The sequence below is a fragment of the Bacillus rossius genome, chromosome 2 (assembly GCF_032445375.1).
Source record: "Bacillus rossius redtenbacheri isolate Brsri chromosome 2, Brsri_v3, whole genome shotgun sequence".
Lineage (NCBI taxonomy): Eukaryota > Metazoa > Arthropoda > Insecta > Phasmatodea > Bacillidae > Bacillus > Bacillus rossius.
This window is the reverse complement of record NC_086331.1, coordinates 85,082,383-85,107,420: the sequence shown is the minus strand read 5'-3', so window position 1 is coordinate 85,107,420 and position 25,038 is coordinate 85,082,383. Positions and strand designations below refer to the sequence as shown.

General features: G+C 34.1%; 1 protein-coding gene across 2 annotated transcripts in view; it reads left to right on the top strand.

Moving 5' to 3' along the window:
• LOC134529424 (adenosylhomocysteinase-like 1) overlaps positions 1 to 25,038 on the top strand; it is a 133,104-nt gene that overhangs the window by 19,493 nt on the left and 88,573 nt on the right. For both annotated transcript variants that reach the window (XR_010074575.1, XM_063363489.1), the window contains exons 4-5: positions 1,966 to 2,112; positions 9,383 to 9,483. Coding sequence is in view for 1 of the 2 variants with exons in the window: in XM_063363489.1 (XP_063219559.1) it covers positions 1,966 to 2,112; positions 9,383 to 9,483 (248 nt within the window). In the remaining variant the exon portion in view is untranslated. The remainder of the gene's footprint in view (positions 1 to 1,965; positions 2,113 to 9,382; positions 9,484 to 25,038) is intronic.

Genomic DNA, 25,038 nt, shown 5'->3' with positions numbered 1-25,038 from the left:
ATTGGCTTGTAATTGTTAGTGTGAATGAAGAGTGTATGTGATTGGTCGGTGAGGTCATGTGACTGCCCTTCCTGCGTGGAGGAACCAGTGCCATGATCTCGTCAGTCGTCTGTCGATCGCTGCACAACGAGGGCGCATTCGGTGGCTTCTCGCCAAATATGTAGGAGAATTGTGGGATAGAAAATTTAACGTAGGTGGTCAGAGCCTTGCCGAGTTTTAAGTTAACCTAACATTTTTATTTTTATTTGGCCATTTAATTAGAAATTGTGACCATCTTCGTCGGCATTTTGGCTCGTGGCGACTGTGTTTCGTCAGGTGCAGCCAGGTTTGGGGCCTCACTAGTTGTGTACTTCAAGTAACTTTTTACTGAAGGACTTAATCTACGTTTTTTTTCTGCTTAATTTTCGTCGCCCGAGCAAAAAGCAATTATCGACAATTGGATGGATGTGCTGAACGCGTGAGAAAAATATTGAAAGTGATTGGATTCGGTTGTTTCGTCTTAAGGACAGTAAAAACTCTCAAATGAAAAAGAAAGAAAATCTTTTTATTTCATTAAGTGAAGTGTAATAAGATGATGTCAAAAAAATTTATAATTTATCTGTAGAATATTTATTCAAATGTATACTTATGTTTAAATAATAAGCTTTTAAGTGCTAAATAATGGATAAAATGGAAAAAGCAAGTTTTTTTCATTGAAATGCTGGTGAGCACAGTTTTTTTTTACATGTGAGACTGATTTCTTTTAGTGATGGTGACTCAAAGTGTGTTGTAATAAACAACAACTAGTCTATCCATGCGGAATTCCGCAGTACGCACCATTCTATTCTTTAAAAATTTGGGAGAAATGACATTTTGAAGAAGAATAGAAATAAGTAAACTGGTGTTGGTACAAAAGAAGACATGTAATTTAACACATCAGTACAAATAGCTGTTACACATTTTTTTTTACAGAATTATTATATTCAAACATACCAATAATATATGCCTTTACTTAACCTCTTTAAATACAATGTTGGAAGTGATGATGTGATCATCATTCACTTTTTGGTTGTACATATCTTCAATACTAACTGATGCTATGAGAAATAAATGTAAGAGGTAATGTTTATAGGTAATGTTTGTGACGCAAAATATCAACAGTAATTTCAAAAGTACTTACAAGAAAAGTCTGACGTTTCAGAAGTTTGGTTAAGTGGTTTTTTGGTGGAATTTTTTGGTCAGTTGAAGAATCCTCTAAGATTTCTTGATCGTAAGTTCTGTTTATTATGATGGAAGTGCAATTTAAAAAAGAAATATGTTAACACTGAGGTTTCAAGTGGATATCCGATTAGATATTTATCGAATCCAATTCAATATCTATCGAAAAATTGACGCATCCATTAAAGAACTTCTTCTAAGATGATTTTTAATCTTAAATTTAAAAGAGAAGCGGTACATTTTTAGACAGTGCGTCTATTTTTCATCATTAGCCGGCACCATAAGCTTTAAAATGAGGGGTAAATCATGGAATTTGATAAAGGAACAAGGAAGATCTTGCGGACCGACAGAAAAATAGGCTAGAGAAATAATATATATGATTTTTTTCGTAGTTTCAAGGCTTTTTATTAATGTGTAAATAGTTTTGTCATGACATTGAAGTATGTATGAGTTAGGAAGTAGCACAAAAATTATATTGATTGTTTATTAAAGAAATATCACATGTTTTGTTCAGCAAAATATTATAAAAGACCTAAATTATATCATGTGTAGACATGCAAACTAAAGAGAGAGTCATTGTGCAATCTGCTACATTAGAGCTAGAAGTTAGCATAATTAAAACAACTAGTAAATGTGGTAAGAGACCTGGAGAAATCAGGAATAAATCAAGTAATTCTGTTTGTATGATTTTCAAGACACCTTGTTGTGAGAATATTTATAATTTCAGTTATTTCAGAGAAAACTTAAGCTGCCTCTGTAATGTTTCAGCATCCTACACAGGCAGCAGCTCTGAAGAAGATACTGTATCACCGAGAGAGAAAGTTCAGAAAAACACCAAAAGTTTTTCAGACTTTTGTGTCAAAAACATTAACCAAAGTGCCTTTGGACGACGAGAAATCGAGATTGCAGAACAAGGCATGTATAAATTCCACTTAAATGGTTCCCTTATTATGTCTTCTTTATTTTGTCAACTGTCCTGGCAACATTGTTTTTGTCGCTATTTAAAAAAAAAAACTCTGTCATTAACATAGTATTAGTTATGGTCATTTCCCATGTATACAGGGGATTCTACAGTATTATATTGAAGGTGAACTGAAGTTTCAATTCATTGCCACAATGACATCTGTACCACAAAATAGATAAAATTGCGTTACTGTAAATGTGGTTACACAAGTACACAATTATATACTGAGATGAATATTGCCTTCAAGTATATGCTTTTTTCAAATTCACCTATCCCTCACTTAACACGACTAATTTGTTCCTAAAAATGCTCGTGTTAATCAAAATCGCGTATTCTGAAGCATTAGTTTCCATAAATAGCAAGACAAATTTATTTAATTTGTTCAGAATTGTTTAGGAAAATATACTTTACATAATATAAATGTGTTGAATAACACTCAACTATAAATATGTCACACCATTTATCTTTTTATGCCTCCCATCGCACTTTGTATGACAAATAGACACCGCGTAATGGGAGATATGTACTTTATCGTCAGTTGGCTGGCTGACTTGCCCGCTCGGGCGTGACCTTCAACTCATGTCACGTACCTTTCCAAACCATCCTTTACTGACAGTGAAACCGATATAACTGTCCGGATAATTACATTTTAATTTTTCAAAAATTGAAGTGCTTATTCGCATATCACCACCTGGTTCACACCAATCCTGTCCAGCCAATGATTATTTTTTTCATTGCAACATTAATTTAACAACCTTTTCCACGTGAATCATCTGTTCATTTCTGTTCTGGTATCTAATGTCAAATACATTTCCGCTAGTACAACAAACAGCATCAGACTTATATAAACTTTTGGTAAGAGTCCTTATTTCATACGATTGTGCTCACAGTTAACTTGCTTAAAACTAAAGTGCGACCAACATAAGCGTGACCTTCATGACAATCTGCGCACCGTAATACTTCTAGTTTTGTCTCAAATACTTGAACCTGATGCATTATGAGTGATCAAGCACGTACAGTTACCGGCAGCTGAATGGTTAGACGTTGCTTATGTTTGAGTGAATTCCCTGCCACTGGCTAGACTGAGTTCATGGCTTAGTTTTTGGCCAGGTGACAAAGGTACGGCACGGCGGCATACTCGTGGGCGTAAATACATTTGGTCCTTTACACTCCATAGCGGCAATTCAACTTGCCATAGCTGATGTTTGTACAACAGCTGATAGCATAGACGGACCTGCGCGCACATCTCTTCCCCCCCTCGTATAGTTAACTGTATCCCACGTCACATCTGTTGTTTAAAGAAGTTGAAACAGACTTTGTGACATCGTGCTCGACTTTTTTATTGTTTTTTTTTTTTGCCTGCCGAGATTTCATGCTAACTGAAATTTACAGACATGCTATTCAAGACTGGGGCAGTAAAATTCACATTCGCTAAATGAATCCGCGCAATCTGAAGACGTGCTAAGTGAGGGATAGGTGTACATGATTTTTTAATGTTTCAAATTTGATTCTTACAATAATTAAATGTTTTTGCAGAAATTTTGTGGAAACTTCTCAGAGTTTGACTTGCTTTATGACTTAAACCATACCGTGACATAGTAGCAGGTACAACCCTACATACTTAATAGAAAACAGAGTACCAAAAACTAAGAGACATTATTAAAACAATCTTGTGTAAGACAAAGTAGTTGCAGCACATCTATAAAATTTTTCTAATGAAAAATAGATATCAAAATAAAATATCTGTAATTTATTTAAGCCAATAATTATCACAATAGTACTAAAATAGTTTCTAGCCTACATTTTAAAACTCTGACAGGCATGTTTTATGATCTCACTCATCCCCAGTGTTCATTTTGAGTCTGCATTTGATGATTGAAGCAGTTAATAATCTTTAACTTTTCATGGACTCCATTAGCTATAGTAAAATTAATTCTTATTACATATACTTAGTATTCTTTGGGTCCTTTACTCTTACGTAACATGCTTCAACATTCACATTGCCTTGAAAAATTATCCTGCTGTTCCAACATAGTTTAATACGGTGCTGAAATTTGGTTCACAATTGTTTATTTTCATTTAATTTCTTTCTCCTTGAAACTTTCGCATAAGAATTTGTTGTTTCCTCCTTGTAAATAGTCCATCCTATAGCTCTTTAATCAACTTTTTAAATTGAAGGCCACTACTTTTTGATATCCTCATGAAGTAGGTTTTTGAGGCTACCCACAATTATCTCACCTTCTTTTACTCTAAAGGTACTAAATGCTACCAGTTTGTTATAAACTATATCTGTTTTTCTCATATACATTGAAACCCATGCGTAAAGCACGTGTGTTCCACAGGCCCAAATCCCAGGATATATGAGGTCTGCAAATTTTGTAGTTCCTGTACTCACTTCATGTAAAGCCAGTGGACATGCAGGCTCAAACTGTTGATAAATTAAGGCCTGCAGAGCTCACAAGTTTCATTCACACACAGTGCTACCCCCCCCCCCCCCCCACCCTCCGCCCCTCCCAAGTTCGTGAACAGAAGTGTTGGGACCTAAAATTCCTTTTTTTTTTTTTTTTTTTTTGACCATCTTAAACATGTAGTCATGAAGGTTGGAACCTCAAGTACAATTTTATTAAAACTTCTTCTTTTGAGCCCATTTTCCCCTACAGCCTCCCTTGTTTGGGAAGAAACTAGCAAACAAGTGGGGTATGTTTTTGTGGAATCTGACTCTGGCTCATTGCTATTTTGATGCAGTTTGAGCTGTGGCATTGAAGATTGGTTGGGGTGGATTGCCACATTTGCTTTCATTCTTTTTTCCAAGAAATTTACTACATGGACTAGAATAGGTTTTTCGCAAATATCTTGGAAACTATGCTTGCAATGTCTCTTTTCATTGACATTAGAGCTTTATTTTTTCATCTCCTTTCTAAGTTACAAACACACATCTAAGTTCCTGTCATCACTGATCCTTTTTTCTCTCTCACTAGGTCCCGTCCCATAACAAATTGTATTCTGCTGTTTCTATACTGTAAAAGCTACAGCTTTTGAGATTAATGCAAGGCTGTCGGTGTGGATGCATTTTCCCTATTGTTAATTTGCCTAAAAATTGAGTTAAACATAGTTAGGAGAAATGTTATGAGAAAAAGAATTTACGCATATTGCAGTTACGGCAAAATATCATTACGGAAAACAAAATTTGGAGAACCCCATTACGTAAAAATAACTGAGTACATAGTTTCATTTTAGAAAAATTTCAGTTAGTGAAAACAAAGTAGGAAAATATAATTTTTTCCTTCTATCTCAATAAATGAATTTTTAGGGTTATTACTGTTAGGAAATAGACAGGGAAATAACGAGGTAAAATGAGGTTAACCACTGGGGAGTTGGGTGGAATTAAGTTAGAAAGGTATTCGTGATATTTAGAAAGGTGTTAATGAAAGGTACGTTTTGTAATGCAGGTCCTGAACTGCTTGAGCTGCTTGGGAATAATGTTGAAACTAATTTTCTTAAATTCTGGTTTTTTCTTAGTGACTAAAGGTTACACGATGAATGTTTTTGTTATTGTAGTTTTTTCAGAATCACCAACCTTTAAAATTTTTATTTTAAAAATACAGAAATTTGGTACTTGTTCTGAATGCAATTAGGTAGAATTAGAATTTATTAATTTTATCTATTAACTTCTCCAGTGCTTCAAACAGATCTTAAGGCTCTAACATTGAACCTTACAGTATTTAATGTTTTATCAGCACAAACTGCTGTAAATAAAATTTTTATGTCTGAGTAGAAGGTTGTACATTAAATTTACTGCATAGTTGATTTATGTTTTTTTTTTTTTTTTTTTAATTTTTTTTTAAATGCTGTAACTTGTATTATTCGGATCACTCCTTTCAGATCTCGGATTACTTTTTTTTTGCAAATTGAATCTTCTGCCTGCTGTCAGTGTATGATGATCCTGTATTCCAATACTCTTCTTTTCTTTGTAAATCGGAAAAAATTAAATATTGAAAAAATTTAAATTGTTCTGTTTTAATTTTAAATTGTTTCCTGTATTGAAATTTAGAAACTGATAATTGGTTATACGCTAGAGGAATAAAATTCTATAGTTGCGGTTATTATTTATTCTACTCTGCTAATCTTACATATGTTTAAAGCTATAGAAATAAGAATTTTTGTACAGCCTTAAGATCTGCTTTCCACTAGCAGGATAGCTTACTGGCCAGTTAAAGTTCCGCTAACGCTCTGCGTCCACAGTGCCGACTGGTAAAAATTGCAACATTGCCTTGATAAAGAAAAGAAATAAGTATGCTTTTCTTTGCAGTTAATATTTGAACATTCAGTGATGTTTAATGGCAGTGGTCACTGAGATGTCAAGCTTATGAGATGAGATTCAGGACATGACTCATTTTATGAGCACCAAGTTGGTACTAAATTGGTAATGACCAGGGTATTTGATATTATAAGTCTACTTTAAATTTATGTGCCTTTAAATGTCCCATACTCTTTGAAGTTGTTAGGAATCAACATGAACATTTTTAATGACTTTGAAATCCAACCTATTTTTGTCTTAGGGTTTTTCTGTGTACAATGAAACTAGAAGTTATTATTGGAAAAGAGCTAAACAGTTTATATATCTACACTTTCACAAATTTAAAATAGACCTAATATGTGTTTATAAACTGAATTTAGGATGACCATACCGGAGTTAGAACCTGGGTAGTACATAATATGAGTCTAGTGTATCACCTCTGTGCCACCGTGCTCTACTCGTGCTCTAACTTCATTTTTTAAAATTAAGTACATATGTAATTTTACAAAATTTCTTTACCATTTTTTATTTATCATGCATTATCCACTAATAATATTAAATGATGTAGCTGTGTGCTAAAAAATTATTTTTTTGTGAACTTACTCATATCAAAATTTTATCTTCATTTTCATTATTTACTTAGCTTTAAAAAAGGTATAGAAAAACTGGTAATACAAATTTATCTTAAAATTTTAAATAACTATAATGCTAACATAGATTAAGGAAATAAAATTCTCAAGTACTTTTCTACACATACTTTCATGGTGTTAAACGCAACTTAAAACTCCTTTTGAAGTGTCTTGACCGGTGGTTAGGCACAATAAAAGATAAACCACCATTTAGTTAAATGTTATTAAGGTTAATGAAACTAGGTTCAACACAGTCTTTTTTTTAGCTCAGAAAACTTGCATTAAATGAGCATTATAACTTAGTAAAATGCAGTTAAGGGAATCAAAGGTAGGCACTATGCCATTAGGCAAACCACTTTTAGGGAAATGTATGTTTGGTTGTCATCTTACATTGTTCTCAGCAGGTTATGTGAATTCCCCGAGTTATAGATTATTGGGATTACACGTAGTCCGTGGGCTAGTTATGCATGTTAGGTTATCTTGTCACTATTTTTTGTAGCCTTTTACCACCTTTCACCTTCCTTATAACTTCTGACCACATACATCATGGTTTTTGAAATTTTCGTCCTTCATGAATACACTGGAATGCTGAAGCAGTGTAGGCTAGCCCTGGCACTGTTTTTTTTTATCACTGTCATTAGATATTATCATATATCATAAAACTTTCAATTCATTGGTGGAGTCCTAGACATGCAATTTCCTTGTGTTTAGCTATTAGTCCAGTCTTTTGGTGATCAAAAAGAGGTTTGCCAGGAAAGTTTTCCAGGAGTTTTTAAAATTGGTATGCTTGTATATTTCCTCATGCTCTTTTCGAGTTTTCACTTTGCCACCTCATAACATTGCCACTCACGCTGCCATTTTGGAAAAATGGCGCCCGAAAACATTTTTTTGACAATATTTCCTTTCCAACTTATTTAGCGATAAAATAAAATTAAACTAGAGAAAACTTGCTATAATTTATGTACTGAACCTTTTTTCTGTGAAATCAATGGTTTCAGCGTACAATTACTGCAAAGTCTTCTCCAACATGCGTAAAAAAATTTATTTACATTTTGTGGTAGCCCCAGTAGGCCTAATTCACATCATGCCAGTGAAATTCCGGTGACGTAGATCTTATTCTTTTGACGGCTCTATCTACGCGTTCTAAAACCAGGAAAATCAGCATACAAAAATAAATTTAATAATGCATCGCTGCCACCGACAGAAGCAGCAGCACAACGACATTCGTCCCGAACCTACCATCAGGTCCAGCAGTGGTGTGTAGTTGAACAAAATGCAGAGCGATTGGGATGGGAAAAAATTAGATATGAGCTCATTCCTGTCACTACACTGGAACCCCCGGCTCCGGAAACCTTGTCTAAACATATTTCTTGCAAATGTAAAGAGGATGTCGGGGATCCTGTGTATGCAGAAAGGCTGGGTTAAAGTGCTCCGTTGTTTGCACGGATTTCAATGGCGCTTGTGATAATTTGCAAGTTCAACTGCAAGACAGCAATGACAAGAAAGAAACAGACAAAGACTGTTCTTGAGCGAACCTATGATGAAACTAGAAAGAAGGTGATTTTACGGAAGCTGATAACGCTATTGCGGATAACTTAGGAGAAATGTCTATCTGTTACGTTTCGCTCGGTTCTGAAGACTATTAACCCGCAGAAACTGGCCCATCAAGAATAATGAAGCCAAGGAGATTGCACTGAAAATTGTAATAAGTGCATTATGTTGATTAGGCCTAGTGGTGTGGAAATGAGTTTTTTTCGCCAATACGCGTGCTAGAGTAGACTTTGCTGCAATTCTACGCTGAAACCATTGATTTCACAGAAAAAAGGTAAGTACATAAATTTTAGCAAATTCCCTCTAGTTTAATTTATCACACAGCAATTTTTACCGCTAAATGAGTTGGAAAGGAAATATTGTCAAAAAACTGTTTTTGGGCACCATTTTTCCAAAATAGCGGCGCCAGCGGCAAAGTTACGAGATGGCAAAGTGAAAATTCGAAAAGAGCACTTCGAAATCTATTAGCATACCAATTATCCAGACTCCCTGAAAACTTTCCAGGTAAAACTCTCAAATGACTGAACTATATTGTTTAAATAAATCTTTCTGTCAGAAGCACATTGTTATAGTATATGTTATAAGTACCTATGGTTTTTTAAGATAATAGATGACTTTTGCATTTCAGCAGTAGTGATAATTTTAAAAATAGTAGTGTGCATATTTTTCTTTATAATATTCTTGAGGGTGTTAACCGAAAGTATGTGAAGTAATTTTAGTTATTTTTATTTTTATTTTTTTCAGAAATGCCTGGAATAATGGCTCTTCGTCGGCGTGCAGGTGATGACAAACCCCTTAAAGATGCTAAAATTGTTGGGTGCACTCATATAAATGCTCAAACTGCTGTGAGTAAAATTTTGATGTCTGAGTAGAAGGTTGTATTTTAAATTTACTGCATGGTTAATTTCTGTGTAATTTTGTTTTTTTTAATGTTGTAACTTGGGTTATATTTGGTTTACTTCATTCAGGTATTGGATTACTTGTTTTTTAAAAATTGAATTTCTGCTGGCCAGTGATTGATAATGCTGTATTTCATTACTCTTCTTTTATTTGTAAACCGGAAAAATGAACTATTGAAAAATTTAAATTGTGATTTAATTTTCAATTCTATATTGGTGGTAGTTATTTATTATACTCTGCTAATCCTACATATTGTTACGGATTATAATGTGGGGAGAGCTAGGTTCGTAAGGGATAGTCCAATTAAGTTTTATTATAGTTTTATTTATTACTAATACAGTAAGTCCTCTATTTACGTTGTACCGATTTACGTCGTTTCGGATTAACGTCGCTAATGTTTGAGTACTCATGTTTCAATTTAAGTTGTCGCCGATTCACAGTAACGTCGTTTAAAATGACAGTAAATCTTTATTTTAACCAAAACACCGTATATAATTCGTTTATAATTCTTTGTTTCCTTCTGTAGTTAATTTATGCTATGTAGCGTAAGCTGCACGTTCACCGCCTTATCTTATCATACATCATGAGGGACGCTTCCTGCTCTCCGCTGCTCTCCGCGCGGTGATGCAATACTACCAGCCCGCCCGCTCGGCCACCCACGTATCTCGCACGTAGAAGTGTTATCTACTTCCCGCAATGACACAGCATTTTCTCCTACCCCTTCCGGCCGACCTTGGGCCGTGGCCGGCCGGTGGCATGAAACATGGCTCATTTTGCGTCGTTTCTATTTACGTCGCGATTTTCAGGAACGTAACCCCGACGTAAACCGAGGACTTACTGTATTTACATTAATAATAAAAATTGTACTTCAAAATGTCCAATTACAAATCACTGGCACTTAAAAATGTTTATTTTCAAGTCACTCAATGTCTGTCAAGTTCCGCAGTTCGCACTCCTCACTCCTTACTCCTCACTCCTCACTCCTCACTCCTCACTCCTCACTCCTCACTCCTCGCTTACCTCTCGCCTGTCCACATGCACACCGTCTCGTCGCACTCACGTTCCAGTCGAACACCGTGTCGCGCCACTCTCAGGGGAAGTTTTTCTCCCTCTTCGCCGATGTCGCACTTCCCTTCACTCGTGGAACTCTAGGAACTCTGGAAATGTTGCGGGACTCACTCGGAATCTGCTTAGAATTCCAGCCGAGGCCGGCATCACTCCTTAAGTACTTGAGGCGCCCTTCTCGAATTGATGAGAGTGGCTGTGACAAGTCGCGTCATCCTGGGCCGACCCGACGCCCGAACAGTCCAGAAGGGCGGTGTCCATTCTCGCTACTCCGTGTGATAGCCCACGGAATTCCCAAGGCCGTTCAGCAATAGATAACAGCGCCAAGGCAGGCCGATGTGCGGAGAGCGGATCGGGGAGGGGTGTAGCTATAACCCTTGTAATCTGGCCAGGTATGTGTGGCATGCCTTAAGTCAGTGTGTGGCATGTGACTCCAGTGGCCATGCAGGGCTGCCAGCCAGCTCCAAACCTGGCGCATGTCGCAGTCCTGCATTCGTAACAATATGTTTAAAGCTATAGAAATAAATATTTTTTGTACAGCCTTATGATTTTATTTCCACTAGCACGAAAGCCTACTAGCCAGTGAAAGTTTCGAAAAAGCTTAGCGTCCACAGTGTTAACCTGTAAAAATTGCAACATCACCTCAATAAAAAAAGGTATTTTTTTTGTGGAATTGTGTGTGTACATATATATATATGTTCATGCTTCATATGTGTGTAGTATGCATGTACGTGTGTGTGTGTGTTTGTGTGTGTGCACATGCAGACTTTTTATTTATTGTATTGCTGAAGACAAGAGATTGGCCTACGCAGTTGCCTCATTTTTTGCGAATGGTCATCACTCATCTAGCTGACTTGTTTTTTTATGGTGCATTCTTTGTGAGTGTAGCTTGCAGCATGTTTACAACAACGTGCTCTTTTGAAGTACTTCACATTTATTAACTAACTAAACTTGCTTGAAAAATATCAGGCAGGTGAAGAATCCCAACAGTAGGCCTACAATGAAGCCAAAACTTAATTTTTTATTTAAAAATTTCATATTGCAATTGAAAAATGTTAAAATTTACAGTATAAAATTTAGATTTTGATGCTGTTATGTACAGTCATTTTAAAACTATGTATAATGACTATTATCTCTTTTTTGCAATACATGCAGTGTGCTTTGATATTTACCAGAAAATTAAATTAGTTTTGCTTAAAACTGCACTGCACCAGGTGAATTAGTTTTATAAAGACATGCTATATTTGTGAAACTTAGGAATATAAACCCCGTACCCTGCCCTTTTGTCCTTCATACACTTATTCTGTAAAGCTAGAGTTTTTGGATCGCTGCTTATGATATGTTTTGACAGTGATGGTTTAGCAAACTCTTTAAAGGATATGTAATATAGGAGAATATTTATTGAAGTAATGAACACACAAACAAATTCATTTAATTAGGGGGCATTCCATGCCAGATCATCCATGGGTGTCCACCCTACCATCTCAGATTTGGATGAAATTTGGTACATGGTATCTTCAGTCAAACTGTATTTTTCATTTTTTGAATATTGGATCTAGTTTGGAATTTAAAGCCTTTCAAAGTTTGCCTCTGTTTGGTAGAATTTTTTTAATCCGCTACCAAAGTTAAGTGTACATCTTCTTCAACTTACACGTGTAATGACAGGTATTAATGTAGAATCGTGAAATTCACCATACTTATTCAGAATTTTACGTAGATTTAAAATATTACTCATAAAATGTAATTTAATTCCTAGCAGTACATGCAATTTATATTAGAAGTGGAAAAATGAATTACCAAAAATTGTTAACATCAGTTCAGTAATCCTATTATAACTTATTTATATTATTCTTTACAAGCTCAGGCTTGGTACCATTAGAAAGAGTACAAAATTTTCTCCAAAATGGTGAAATAAAATTTGTGGATATTTATCTTCCTTTTTTATAAAAGAAAGTTCTTTGTGAAAAAAGTGATTAAGATGATTATAAATAAGTTTTAAGTTTATAAAATAATTTTTACACATAAAAGCAAACATGTATTAAAATTTTTATTGCAAATATGTTTGAAATAATGTTTAGCCTTGTTGGAAATGCACATAATAATTACTGTAGGCCTATATATAAAAAATACAAATGAAAAGGAGAAGAAAATATTTGAAAAAAAGTTATGGTTCAATTAATGTTTGGTCACTCAATCTGTTTGCATAATATTCCATCATCTAATTGTTTACTGTAGGGTGATCTCATAGAAGATATTAGTCACAGGTTGTACAGTGTGTGGGAGTCTTAGGAGCTGCTATGTTTCTATGCACTTCAACAAGTTGTATGGGATTATTTAATCTATAACTGTTAATGTTTGAGTTTTGACGTAGCTGATTTTATTTATTTTTGATAAGTTATTTTCTTTGTATTTTTTGACTGAAGTGAGTAAAATTGACAGTTTTTTGGCAATCTACAATGAATACCAGTTTATATGAAAAGTGTAGTGTAGATCTTTTTATTAATTCTGTGTGTCATGTAAATACAGACACAGACAAGAAGATATTTCTTAATATTGCTGAACTTCCTGACAAAGGAAACAAAATTCTGCTTTCGAAGATTGATGAATTCCACACTGCATTAAAATTCAAGTATATGTTCACACCACCATGCATCACTCATTAAATATTACGGGGAAGCAAAAGCTGTGTTCCAACTGTAGGATGAAGTTATTTCAAGAACAAGAGTTTGAAAATTCTCAGAATAATTCTAACAAAGAGGAAGGCCCAGACCCTCACAGGCTTACTTACACCTATGAAAGAAGACCTTAGTGTCACTATACCATTTGAAAAGGGAAGATTTGAATTTAAGCTTGATGTATCACCCTTAAAACTAAAAGGACTTTCAAAGCGTTCAAAATTAGTGTATGGTAAAAGAAAGATAGCTGAAGTCAAAAGAAACATGAAAAAAATTAGCAGCAGTTTTGAATCTTCCAAAAGATGAATTGCAGTCTGAAGGAAGTACTGATGAAGACTTACCTAAACAGTCAGTTTTTAAGAGGAATCCAATTGACTTAAATTTTATAATCAGTCAGATGAAAGAAAAATTTAAATATGCAACATCCATTACACCAACCAACAGCCAAGTTACACATTTTATCAGCTGCACCTAATTCCTGGTCACGAAAGAAAATTTCAACAGAATTCAATGTTCCTGATTATATAGCAAGAAAGTCATGCCAGTTGTTGAAAGAAAACGGAATTATTTTGTATCCTGAGCCTTTGCAAGGTTGAAAAATTTTTGCTGGAAGTTGTTGAAAATGTTACCAATTTTTATCAAGCAGATAAAAACAGCAGACTTAATGCCAGGTGCCAAAGATAAGTTTAGTGTACACAAAAAATTTTATGAACAAAAGCACCTACCTAATACTCTGCAATCTTAATCTACACACAGCATACAGAGAGAAATTTCCTTGTGATAAAGTAGGATTTATAAATTCCGTGAGCTGCAGCCAAAATGGTGTATCTTAGTTGGTCAGCCAGGTACACATTCTGTGTGTGTTTGCTCAATACACCAGATCCAATCCTTCTTTTAAATGCTATGAATTTACAAAAATCAAAGCTAAAGGACCTTACCAATTTACTGGTATGTGATAGTGAAAACCATGATTGCATGTTAAGAATATGTCCTAACTGTCCAAATTCTGAAAAAGTACAAGAATACATAATAAACATTTTTACTAACTTTGATGATGAAGATGAAATTCATTTTTTCCAATGGGTAACTACTGATCGCAGCTTTTTACAAACATGGTACTTCCTTTATGTGAGTTTATTGGTCTGGTTTTGAAGAAACTGGGGGCTTTACTACTCTCATTCGTCTCTAAACAGTAGTCAAACTATGTGAAACAGAGGAAAGAATATATTCAGCCAAATGAAATACTAGTTTTCAAGGACTTTGCAGAAAACTATTCTTTTGTTATCCAAGACGAAATACAGTCATATCATTGGGTGCTTTCTCTTGCACATTACATCCGGTAATTCTGGACTTTGCAGAAAACTATTCTTTTGTTATCCAAGACGAAATACATCATATCATTGGGTGCGTTCTCTTGCACATTACATTCGGTAATTCTATACTTTTGAAAGAATGGAGAAACATGTAATATGTCTTTGTGCTTTATCTCAGATTACCTAAACCATGATGTTCTCTTTTTATATGAGGTTCAAAGAAGATTGAGCTTACTAATTCATGAAGAATCAAGTGGAGTATATCACAGACGGTAGTGCAGCAATTTGCAAGAATTTTAAAAGTTTGGTCTACCTCTGCTATCGCTTGGAAGATTTTGGTTTAAAAGCTTCTTGGACCTTTCATGCAACAATTCATGGTAAAACAGCTGGTGTTGGAGGATGTGTTACAGGACAGTATCTAGAGTGAGCTTGCAAAGACCGTATAAAGATCAAATTTTGACAGTTGAGCAGATGTTTAAATTTTGCGAATACTTTACTAAAATTAATTTTCAGCTGATCAAAGAAGGAGACTTTCACGCAGTGCAAATGAGAATTTTTCGTTAGAGTATTCTTTGGCTGAAAAAATGGAGAGCTTTAAAATTTAAAATCAATTCGTATTTGTGTTCAGTTTATGATAAGTGTTATATTGGGTTAGTGCTTGAATAAGAAAATGAAGCTCCATTGATTAAGTTAATGCATCCTCACTGGCCAGCTAAATTATTTTACTGGCTAGAACATCGTAATTATGGCCATGAAGATTCATACTGGGTGCCATTAATCAACATTCTTTGCACTGTTGATGTTCTGGAAATTGAGACTCCGGCTGGAAGGATGTATTATAAACTGACATCATTGAGTGAGAGAAAAATTACATCAAAATGGTCAAAATGGAATCAGCTTCTTCATAGATTACATTGATACAGCATTTAAAGTAGACCTACTTCAGGTATGTACAAGTGACACCGGTATATATAAAAAATTTCAATTTTTATGAGCACAGCTTGCAGGCTTAACTTTGACTACTGTAATTCTGTAATTTTATTTTATTTTTATAAACCTATGTACTGTATGTATGTACAGTTAAGAAAAATTCTACCCACCAAAACATTTTTGTAGGTGTGGTAGAGGGTGAAATTTCATTTCACCATTTTGTAGCAAATTTTGTGTTCTTTCTTATGGCACCAAGTCTGAGATTGTAAAGATGAATAGAAAAATTTAATAATAGGATTACTGAACTATGGTTTACAATCTTTGTTAATTATTTTTTTTTACTTTCAACATAAATTGCATGTACTGCTGGACATTTAATTACATTTTTCGATTGATATTTTAAATCTACATAAAATTCTGAACAAGTATGGTGAATTTCACGATTCTACATTATTAACTGTTATTACGAATGTAAGTTGAAGCAAGATGTGCCCCTCTACTTTGGTTGCAATTAAAAAAGTTCCACCAAACTGAGAGAAACGTTGAAGGGCTTTAAATTCCAAACTAGAGCCAATATTCAAAAAAAAAAAAAAATACTGGTTCTTATATTTGTCCGAAGATACCATGTATCAAATTTCATCCAAATCTGAGATGATGAGGTGGACAGTGATCTGGCATGAAATGATCCTATAGCACTTCAGATTTTCAACTGCTGAGACTAATGAAACAGTTAGTAAACCATATTATTTATTTTATTATTTAATTTAATTATTACTATATCTGTACTGCACTCTAAACGTCTGTGCCCAGCTGCCTACATACCACAGAACATTTAAACCTCACTGCACTAGAATCGGGTGTCTCCTCAGTCACTGGAGTGATGCAAATGAACATGAAATTCAAATTTGTGTACTACTGTTTGTGCCTGTAACTTTGCAGTGTTACTTTTCCAAGCATATCTTCCTTAATAAAAATATCTTGTTTTGACAATTATGCTCTGCAATTTCCAAACACTTGTATACATAATACTTTAAATAATTATTTTATTATACAATTAATTATGCAAAAATGTTATACTTATGAAGTTTTATTTGTTTGCCTATGCAGAACAGGTGGTTAAAGTTGTTACAATCCAGGCTGGCCTGGTCAAGCAACCTAGAATATAATTACCTGATTCACTTCTCATGTTTATGATATTAACAGAGCTGCCAACCATTATGGATTTTCTGTAATTATTACGGATTTACCACCGAATTACGGAACATCGCTCGTTTATTACGGTAACCAGGCTTTGTGCTGCATGGTAACGGAAAAAATTCAATTTCTTGTGTGCGTGTTTTGTGAACGCAGCTAGAATACATCACGTGGTTACGCAAATAACGGAACTAGTAAGTGTGCGCATGTACTGTCGAAATAAGTAGATTAATACTCATTTTTTGAGATATTAATGGGATGGTATTACATTCGTTGTACAATACAACTAGTACATATTCTCGGACTTTTCGTATGTTGGCTACTTACATCACGATAACTTTTGTACGGTACTTTGGCTAACCTGTGTTTTAATTTATTTCTTGAAAGCCATTTTTTCCATTAAAGTGTTTTTGTCGTGTCTAGAGACATGAAAATTTGTTATGTTTTTCGATAGTGTTCTTCGTCAGTGCCGGGTGTAGAAATGAAGCGTGTGACAGAACAATGTGTGTCTGGGAAAAAAAAAAGAAACCACTTCTTTAGAACTTTCGACCTAACTATTCAAAAGAATGGCCATGCTTGTCCTCTTCAAATGTTTCGGAATGACATGCGTTTTGTAATGTATGCACGTGGACTTTTCGATTGCACATGTTGGAAGGAATGACTGTAGACGGCAAATTGAAGCAAAGAAACATGCGGAATATTTTATAGCCATGACGAGCAATAAATCTATATAGTTGTTTTTTTCGCTACATCTGAAGAAATGAAAGTAATAAACACAGAGTTATTGTTTACAATTTCTTTTGTTTCTCCTCTGTTGTTTGTTTACAAGACAGTTCTTATCCAACCAGGATAAAAAAGCAAATAAAAAGACAAGTTGTTCAAAAGTTTAACTTTGAATACTTTGAATTGAAGATTCAAAATTTCCAGTAAAATTATTGACATTTCTTACATATTCAGATGATTGTATTGTTCAAATAGTTTTTTTTATTCATTAATTTGCACTGTATTAATATACATACGCCTATATTTTTCATTTTTTTTTTGCATATCATTGTCCTTGTTTTATCTTGTGTGTGTCATAATTCCCTAGGAAATATTTATCGTGCATGATTTACGTGTACTTTTTTCATATCATTGTCATTACTGATGGGTGTGATTTGAGGTTGGTAGCTTTGGATTAATTTATAATGACTTCAAAATATTTTTTGATATTAGTCATTTTTCCAACATTGAGATTAAACTTTTAATTTAAAATAAAATAGTTTTTAAGCAGTATTTGTTTTATTCTTCACCGCAAAAAAATTACGTGGTAGATCATAACTTACATACTAGTACAGTTCCAGTTACAGATGATTTCCTTTGACAATGACTCCTTCACTCGATAACTGACATTTTTCACTTAAATTTTTAAGTGAAGTACATTACTTTGGGACTATATCCCAAGTGGTGATTATGGTCACGCTGAGCTGATGCAGATGCCGAGGGTTTAATTTCTAGTTATGCAATTCCAAAAAATAAAAAAAATTAAACACTCGGCTTCACCCTGACCAGCAGATGTGAAATTATTCAGTAATACTTCCATAAAGAAATTCAGGGAGTGGTTGATGACGCTATCTGTTGGTACGACGATCGAGTGACAACTATTTGCATTAGGGTCAATCCTTATGAAGTGGTCCAAAAAAGATTATTGGTAGTTTCATCAATTAAAAAAAAAAAAAAAAAATGATATTTTGTTCCTTGTTAACATTATGTATTGACAGTTTAAAACTGGCACAATTAAATTTTTATTCTCACTGGTTTGATTATGGCAGCCATTTTGTTGCCATGGCATGCAACAATTTTTACATTTACAAGGGTTTACCTACATTGCCATATCTTAGCTTTGGTAAATCATAGTACGATGAAACAAAATCTGATGTAAGCACATAATATACTACAATTATGATCACAAACCATCTTTCTAAAATCACTCAATCTTACCAACTTTGAAGGTTGAAATTGTGTTAAAATGTTTACTTTGAGATTCAACTGGTTCTTAAGTTACAGCTTTGCCAAACTTGTGTAAAATTGCATTTTTTTTAACAGGAGTTATGTACCATGGAGTACTTAATTGTGTGCAAATTTCAGATTTTTAGATAACTGCCCACCATAGATATTAAGCCGTAAAGTAAGCAAAAATATGAAAAAACTAATTTTTACAAGCTTGTAAAAAAGTAGCAATGTCTCATGCTCCAAATAATTTGTGTTTACACTACTATTACATAAGATTTCCAAAAATATTTTGAAGCCCAACACATACTGCCTTCATTCTGAAAAAAAATTAATGAAAATGAAATTTTTCGCAATCGTGAGGCAGTATTTCAATCTTCAAAGTTGGTAAGATTGAGTGATTTTAAAAAGATGGTTTGTGATCAGAATTGTAGTATATAATGTGCTTAACACCTCAGATTTTGTTTCATCGTGCTATGACCTACCAAAGCTAAGATATGGCAATGTAGGTAAACCCTTGTGAATGTAAAAGTTGTCGCATGCCATGGCAACAAAGTGGCTGCCATAATCAAACCAGTGAGAATAAAAATTTAGTTTTGCCAGTTTTAAACTGTCTATACTTAATGTTAACAAGGCACAAATTATCATTTTCTTAAAATGGTCTAGCAACCAGTGCTGGACCACTTCGTATGGATTGACCCACAACAAAGTTGCCTTTTCTCAAAAGGGTTAGGCAACCCTGTGGATCAACTGACCAATCACAATAAAGAACCAGGTACATGGCCATATAGGTAAAATGTGTTGCTAAAATTGGTTCTCAGAAAATCTGGAAATACACATCACACTATTGCATTGTTTGTTCTGATTGGCTCTTGAAATAGCACACAGCAAACCTTCTACACCACTGCTGCGCAATCATGCGCCTATGTGCTGGGTTTTCCCAACAACCCACAACTTTTGAGACGTTAACTTACTGGTGACGGAGTGTCGTACCCCTATCTTTCGTTATGCTTTTAAAATGGTACAGCCTTACTAACCAGAAAATGCCTTAAATCGTAAAAACATAATTGACACTCACATTAATTTCAACTGACCTAGTAAAATAAAGAAGAACGTATAAAAAATTTACATTCAACTTTATGTAAAATACAACCAAAATGAATAATTATTAGTTAAGATTTTTTTTGCACGAACCAAATACTTTAAATGCCTGTTCATAATAATAGAAACATGATTATACATTTATTATGAACTCTTACTGAGGAAATTAAGCCTACTGTCTGGTTAACTGAGTGAGGCAGGGGGCTGAGATGGTGACAGAGCCTCAGATTTTGGTCATAGCCATAGCTCTAACACCTCTCCGTATTGCATATATGGCATATCCATATCCGCGCCCACGGGGGCCCCAGGCCAGTAGGGCTGATGCTGAGAGAGCTGGGTTTAAAAAAATAATAATAAAAGCTTGGGGGCTAACAACCCCTGGGTACATAGACTTGGTACATAGAGAATTATATTTCAATGCTATTATTTTGTAACAAATTATTCAATAATTTTCGAAATCATGTTTTTCTGGGTAATACCCCAGAGTGTGTTTGGGGTAATGCAGCACATGAAGTAACCGCGCAGTATTACTCATCACATTTTTCATTGGAAAAATGAAGCCTCCATTCACTAATGCATTGCATTCTGTTTTTAGTTATTATCTGTGTACATGTTCATTTAAATAGATGACTGAAAAAAGTAGTAGAGAATAGCAAATAAATATTTTAAATTACTAGATATTTAAATTGCTTATGTTTACCAAAAACTAAATTATTATAAATTTCATTCTGGTTAGTAGTTTTTGATTAAAAATTATTCATTTAAGTTAAGAAAATATTTTCTCTTGCTGGAATTTTTTTATAATGCTTCTCTCATTCAGGCCATGTAAATTGTTATCTACTTAATTGTTGTTGGTCATATAAACCAGTATAAACCATATAAACCACTGGCAGCTATCGAACCGCATCTTGGAGCGCATCCGGCCCATGACATTGTTTCACGTGGACCACCAAAAGAATCTTTTGAACATAGAAATATTATCATATTATTATGTATATTGTCTTGTCATTACATACGTGTAGAATGAGTTGTCAGCATACAGTATTCTTTCAGAAATACTCAAAAATAATATTAATATTTTTGTAATCTAAACATTATTCATATTTTTTGTAATATAAATATTGTTACATGGGAATTATTCATAAATTTTTAGGGTTTCTTATTGTTGTGGCTATTAACGACTTGAAACTCTGCCGACTATAACCTGGAGTAATGAATGGGGGGAAAGTGGGAATGATAAAGGTTATAGTGAAATGAATATGAGTGATGATGAGGATGGGGAATGGATGTGAATTTACCAGAATCATTTTACTTGTTATTTATTCCTAATATCCTTACATGTTCTATAGGTGTATCAAGAGTGCTGGGGGTGGGTTTCTCCACCACTCATTTTTCCATGTTGTTGACAGGTAGGTAGATGAATCCCTTTGTTAATGATACTTGAATATATTAATATTTAAAAATGAGAATAATTTGATTCAGGATTCAAGTCATTTTTATTCCAACAATAATAATGAAAATCAGGGTGTAAACATAACTTTAATAAACAGTACTATAGACCTTTAACCCTCTAAAACATATAAAAGTAAACCATATCTGAGCGTATTGAGGATAACACTTGAAATTAACTTCTAGTTTCGTCAGCCATTCCTATCCACCTCTGGGCGAACGCTTCTGTTTTGAGTATTTTGTTCTGAGATTTTACAGTCTAACCAAGTTGCTCTACATTTTCTCTCTAGTGATTAATATGTGTTAATGTTTACTCTAATAATTTTAAATAAAGGTTTTATAAGTTTAAAATTTCGTAAACATTTAACAAATTTGAAATTTTATGAGTTTGAAAGATGCCCTTCTCAAGTTTCAATATGCCTACAGCTGGACTTTGACATTATTACAGAACCATTATGTGCCTGGTCACTCACCGGTTGTTGTTGCATCAGTTGCTGTGTCAAGTGGCTTCCCACATTCTGATTGTTTGATTGTTTGATTGATTGATTGACTTATTGACTGACTGACTGACTGACTAATTGCTATGGCTTATAAAGCATGCTCCTGACAGTATTTTGTTTGTTTACCTAAATAACGTGCTCTTTTCCTGTGCGCCGATTTCGAAGCCTGCTCGTCGTTGATTGGCTGCCGGTTTTCTCCCTCCCTTTTCTGGCAGTCCATCCCTGCTTCCTATGTCACTATCCCTACTCCCTCTCGTCTTTGCTGACCTGCTAATTCTTCCCTATCAGCGGTTTTTGGAGGTTATGGTTACTTGCAGCACGAAGCAAACACACCTGTTGTTGCGCCGGACCATGTTATGCTTTTGCCAACAAACGTTCGTTGTGCATTTGGGTGCCGTCCCGGCTCGAATCGCACTTCCCCGTTCTGGTAAACTGTTCACTGCTGACTGTCTATTTCCTCATCAGGTGTCTTGCTGGCTGCCTCGTCCCGTAGCGCATAGATAACTAATCTTTACAGAACTGTTTGTACAAAAAAAAAGCTTCTGCGTAGTAAGCATTTCAAAAATAATAATTTTTTTGTTTACTACATCATATGCCACATATTTTACTTATTGTACAATGTACTTATTGTATTTATTTATGTTTCTGACCCTCAAAATGAATGATATCACTGATATAAACTAAATAGTTTCAGGAAAGCAGATTGTAACTACATCCAGAAAAAAAGGCACGTAAAGAATATTTAATGGTTTGTTACCTGAACCAACATGCAATGACAAATTGAAACCTTACTTAAATTTATTTCCTTTTTATAACTAAGATATTGGTACTGTTTTCTTGGCATTTGTGCATGAATTGGAGTTGTAATGAAAGATCAGACAACTGCAAGGGAAAAACTTATCAGTAATTTTCTTACATTTAATTTTGGTCCTAGAAATTTTGTAGACTAATATTTAATGATACTGTCACATTGGTAGTGAATGTTTAACTATGATTATTTTATTATTGAGATTTATTAAATTATTTTTACTTTTACTAACATATTTACTCTCTTCATTTTATCCCTTTATTTCTAGTTGCATTTGTGAATATAAAAGTGTCTTTTGAATGATACTTTGAGCTTTTTACAGGATTTACTGGAAAAATACATCTAACATATCTTAGTAATGGTCTAATAACACCAAGGTTAGGAAAACTTTGGACGTCACTCAGAGTGCACTAGGTGCTCCATGTGATGCTAGTTGCATTTACGTGGTAAAATTGGCCACTCCTCTGGGCAGACATTGTAACGGTGATTCAGGCAGCATTTTGTACGGGCAGTTTAAAACATTTTTTTAGCAGAAATTGAGGACCATTTTTGAGCACTTCTAGTTAGATGAAGAGAGTGAGCCCTTGTCACTCATTCTTACTGTGAGTATGAATGATAATATTCACATAATGGTGTGAATTAAAAAATACAATAATCTCTACTGCAGTCATGCAGTTCGCAACACTACTTGCTTAGTGTGTCCCGCCATCCATCGGAATGGTTATATTGGGCATATGCTTATTCCAGTGACGTAGCATGCGCACATAACCAGGAATCACAAATGAAAGGCCCTTATTAAGGTAGGGACCCTCTTTATGAACTGTCATAACATTTTAAAGTATCAGAATATCCAGGTTTTTGTTACAGATTTTACACTCTTTGTTCTTATGTGCCCCCTCAGTAATTAATTGTCATTTTGTCTCCCCAATAATTAACCTAGAAAATGTATTTTATTTACCTTCATCCATAATTGAGTAAAATTAAATAAATGGATTGTGTGTTGCAAATGATGACTTAATATTGTTTATCCATCTATGTACTAAAAATATTTTTAGCTAGTAGTGAATAGGTGAGGTTGAAAGGTAATGGCAATGTGTTTTTGTCTGTGCATGTAACTGCCAAGACTCCAAGTTGTCCTTACAGCACAAGAAGAGACTTAAATATGTATTTATCAAGCTATGAAATGGAACAATGTTTAACATCACACAATCAGTTAATCTTTGATCACAATGACTTGCGAACCATGTTTGATACCACCTCTGAGCTCATAAGTTGAGTCATGACTGAAGATGGTAACGAACCCACCACCCTTTTTGATCAAGCATTATGCCTCAACGATTATAGCCACCAAGGACCCATAACCTACTTATCTTCTTTCAGTTTCATGTAGGCTATGTTCTAAAATATGTTAATGCTGGCATTTACTAGAAGTGTTGTGTTACCACTTGTTAAAAATAATCATAAACACTGTGTTTTCTTAATTTTTCAAAATAATTATTTTCTTTCCCAGTAAACTTTTATGTAGTCTTATGTTAGTAAACATGAATAAATTTTGAAAGTGTTCGCATGCTGAAAAAAAATAGTCACAAAAAATATACCAATAATATACTAAATATACTAAAAATTTATATAACATACAAAGAATAAACTTCAGTGCATGCAGGTGTTGGGTACATGCGTTAATAAAGAACTACGTACATGATAAAATATTTATTCTCTCAAGAATATTTAGTAATGGACCGGATGCCATTAGGCCAATAGATAGTTTCACTCATATGTAGTAACTTTATCTTGTTAGGCTTTAACTTTATTAGTTGGTAAACATTTCTGTTTGGTCTATTTCATAATTTTTTTGTTATAGATTTATCATGGAAGATGTTGGTATCTTATTGCATTATTCTGCTCTCAGGGGTATTACTCTCTACAGATGGTATAATATATGTAATTTCCTCTTTTAAAATATAACATTAACATAGTAATGATCAACCTAGAACTTTTTACTAAAGGGAAAATGTGGACGTTGCAGTGAGCCATTAAGTTTTCTCAGGGTACTCCCATTTCTGACATTAACAAATTCCATATCTGCTCCACTTGCAATACTTCATCATCACTCATCTCTAATGATTATGTTGAAGAGTCATAAAGCCAAAATTATTCATTTCTTATACACACTAAACTGTCTACTTTCTGTGCAAAAGGCTTCTTTTCTCCAATCTAAAAATGGAACTGAACTAAAAGCTAAGCTTCACATTTGTAATTCAAGAATAATGTGTACAAATTATTAAATTTTTCTTATTGTAATGCTTTTCTTGAATTGAAAAGTAACCCAACTACATTCAACTGAATCTTACTTGAAAATAAAACTTTTGATTTTAAAGATTCCCAGTAGAATTCTCAGTGGCAAAAATATCAAGTGGATTTTTTCAGTTTAGTGAAATGAGCCATCTTTGAATGAATTGTGTCTTTTTTGGATAAA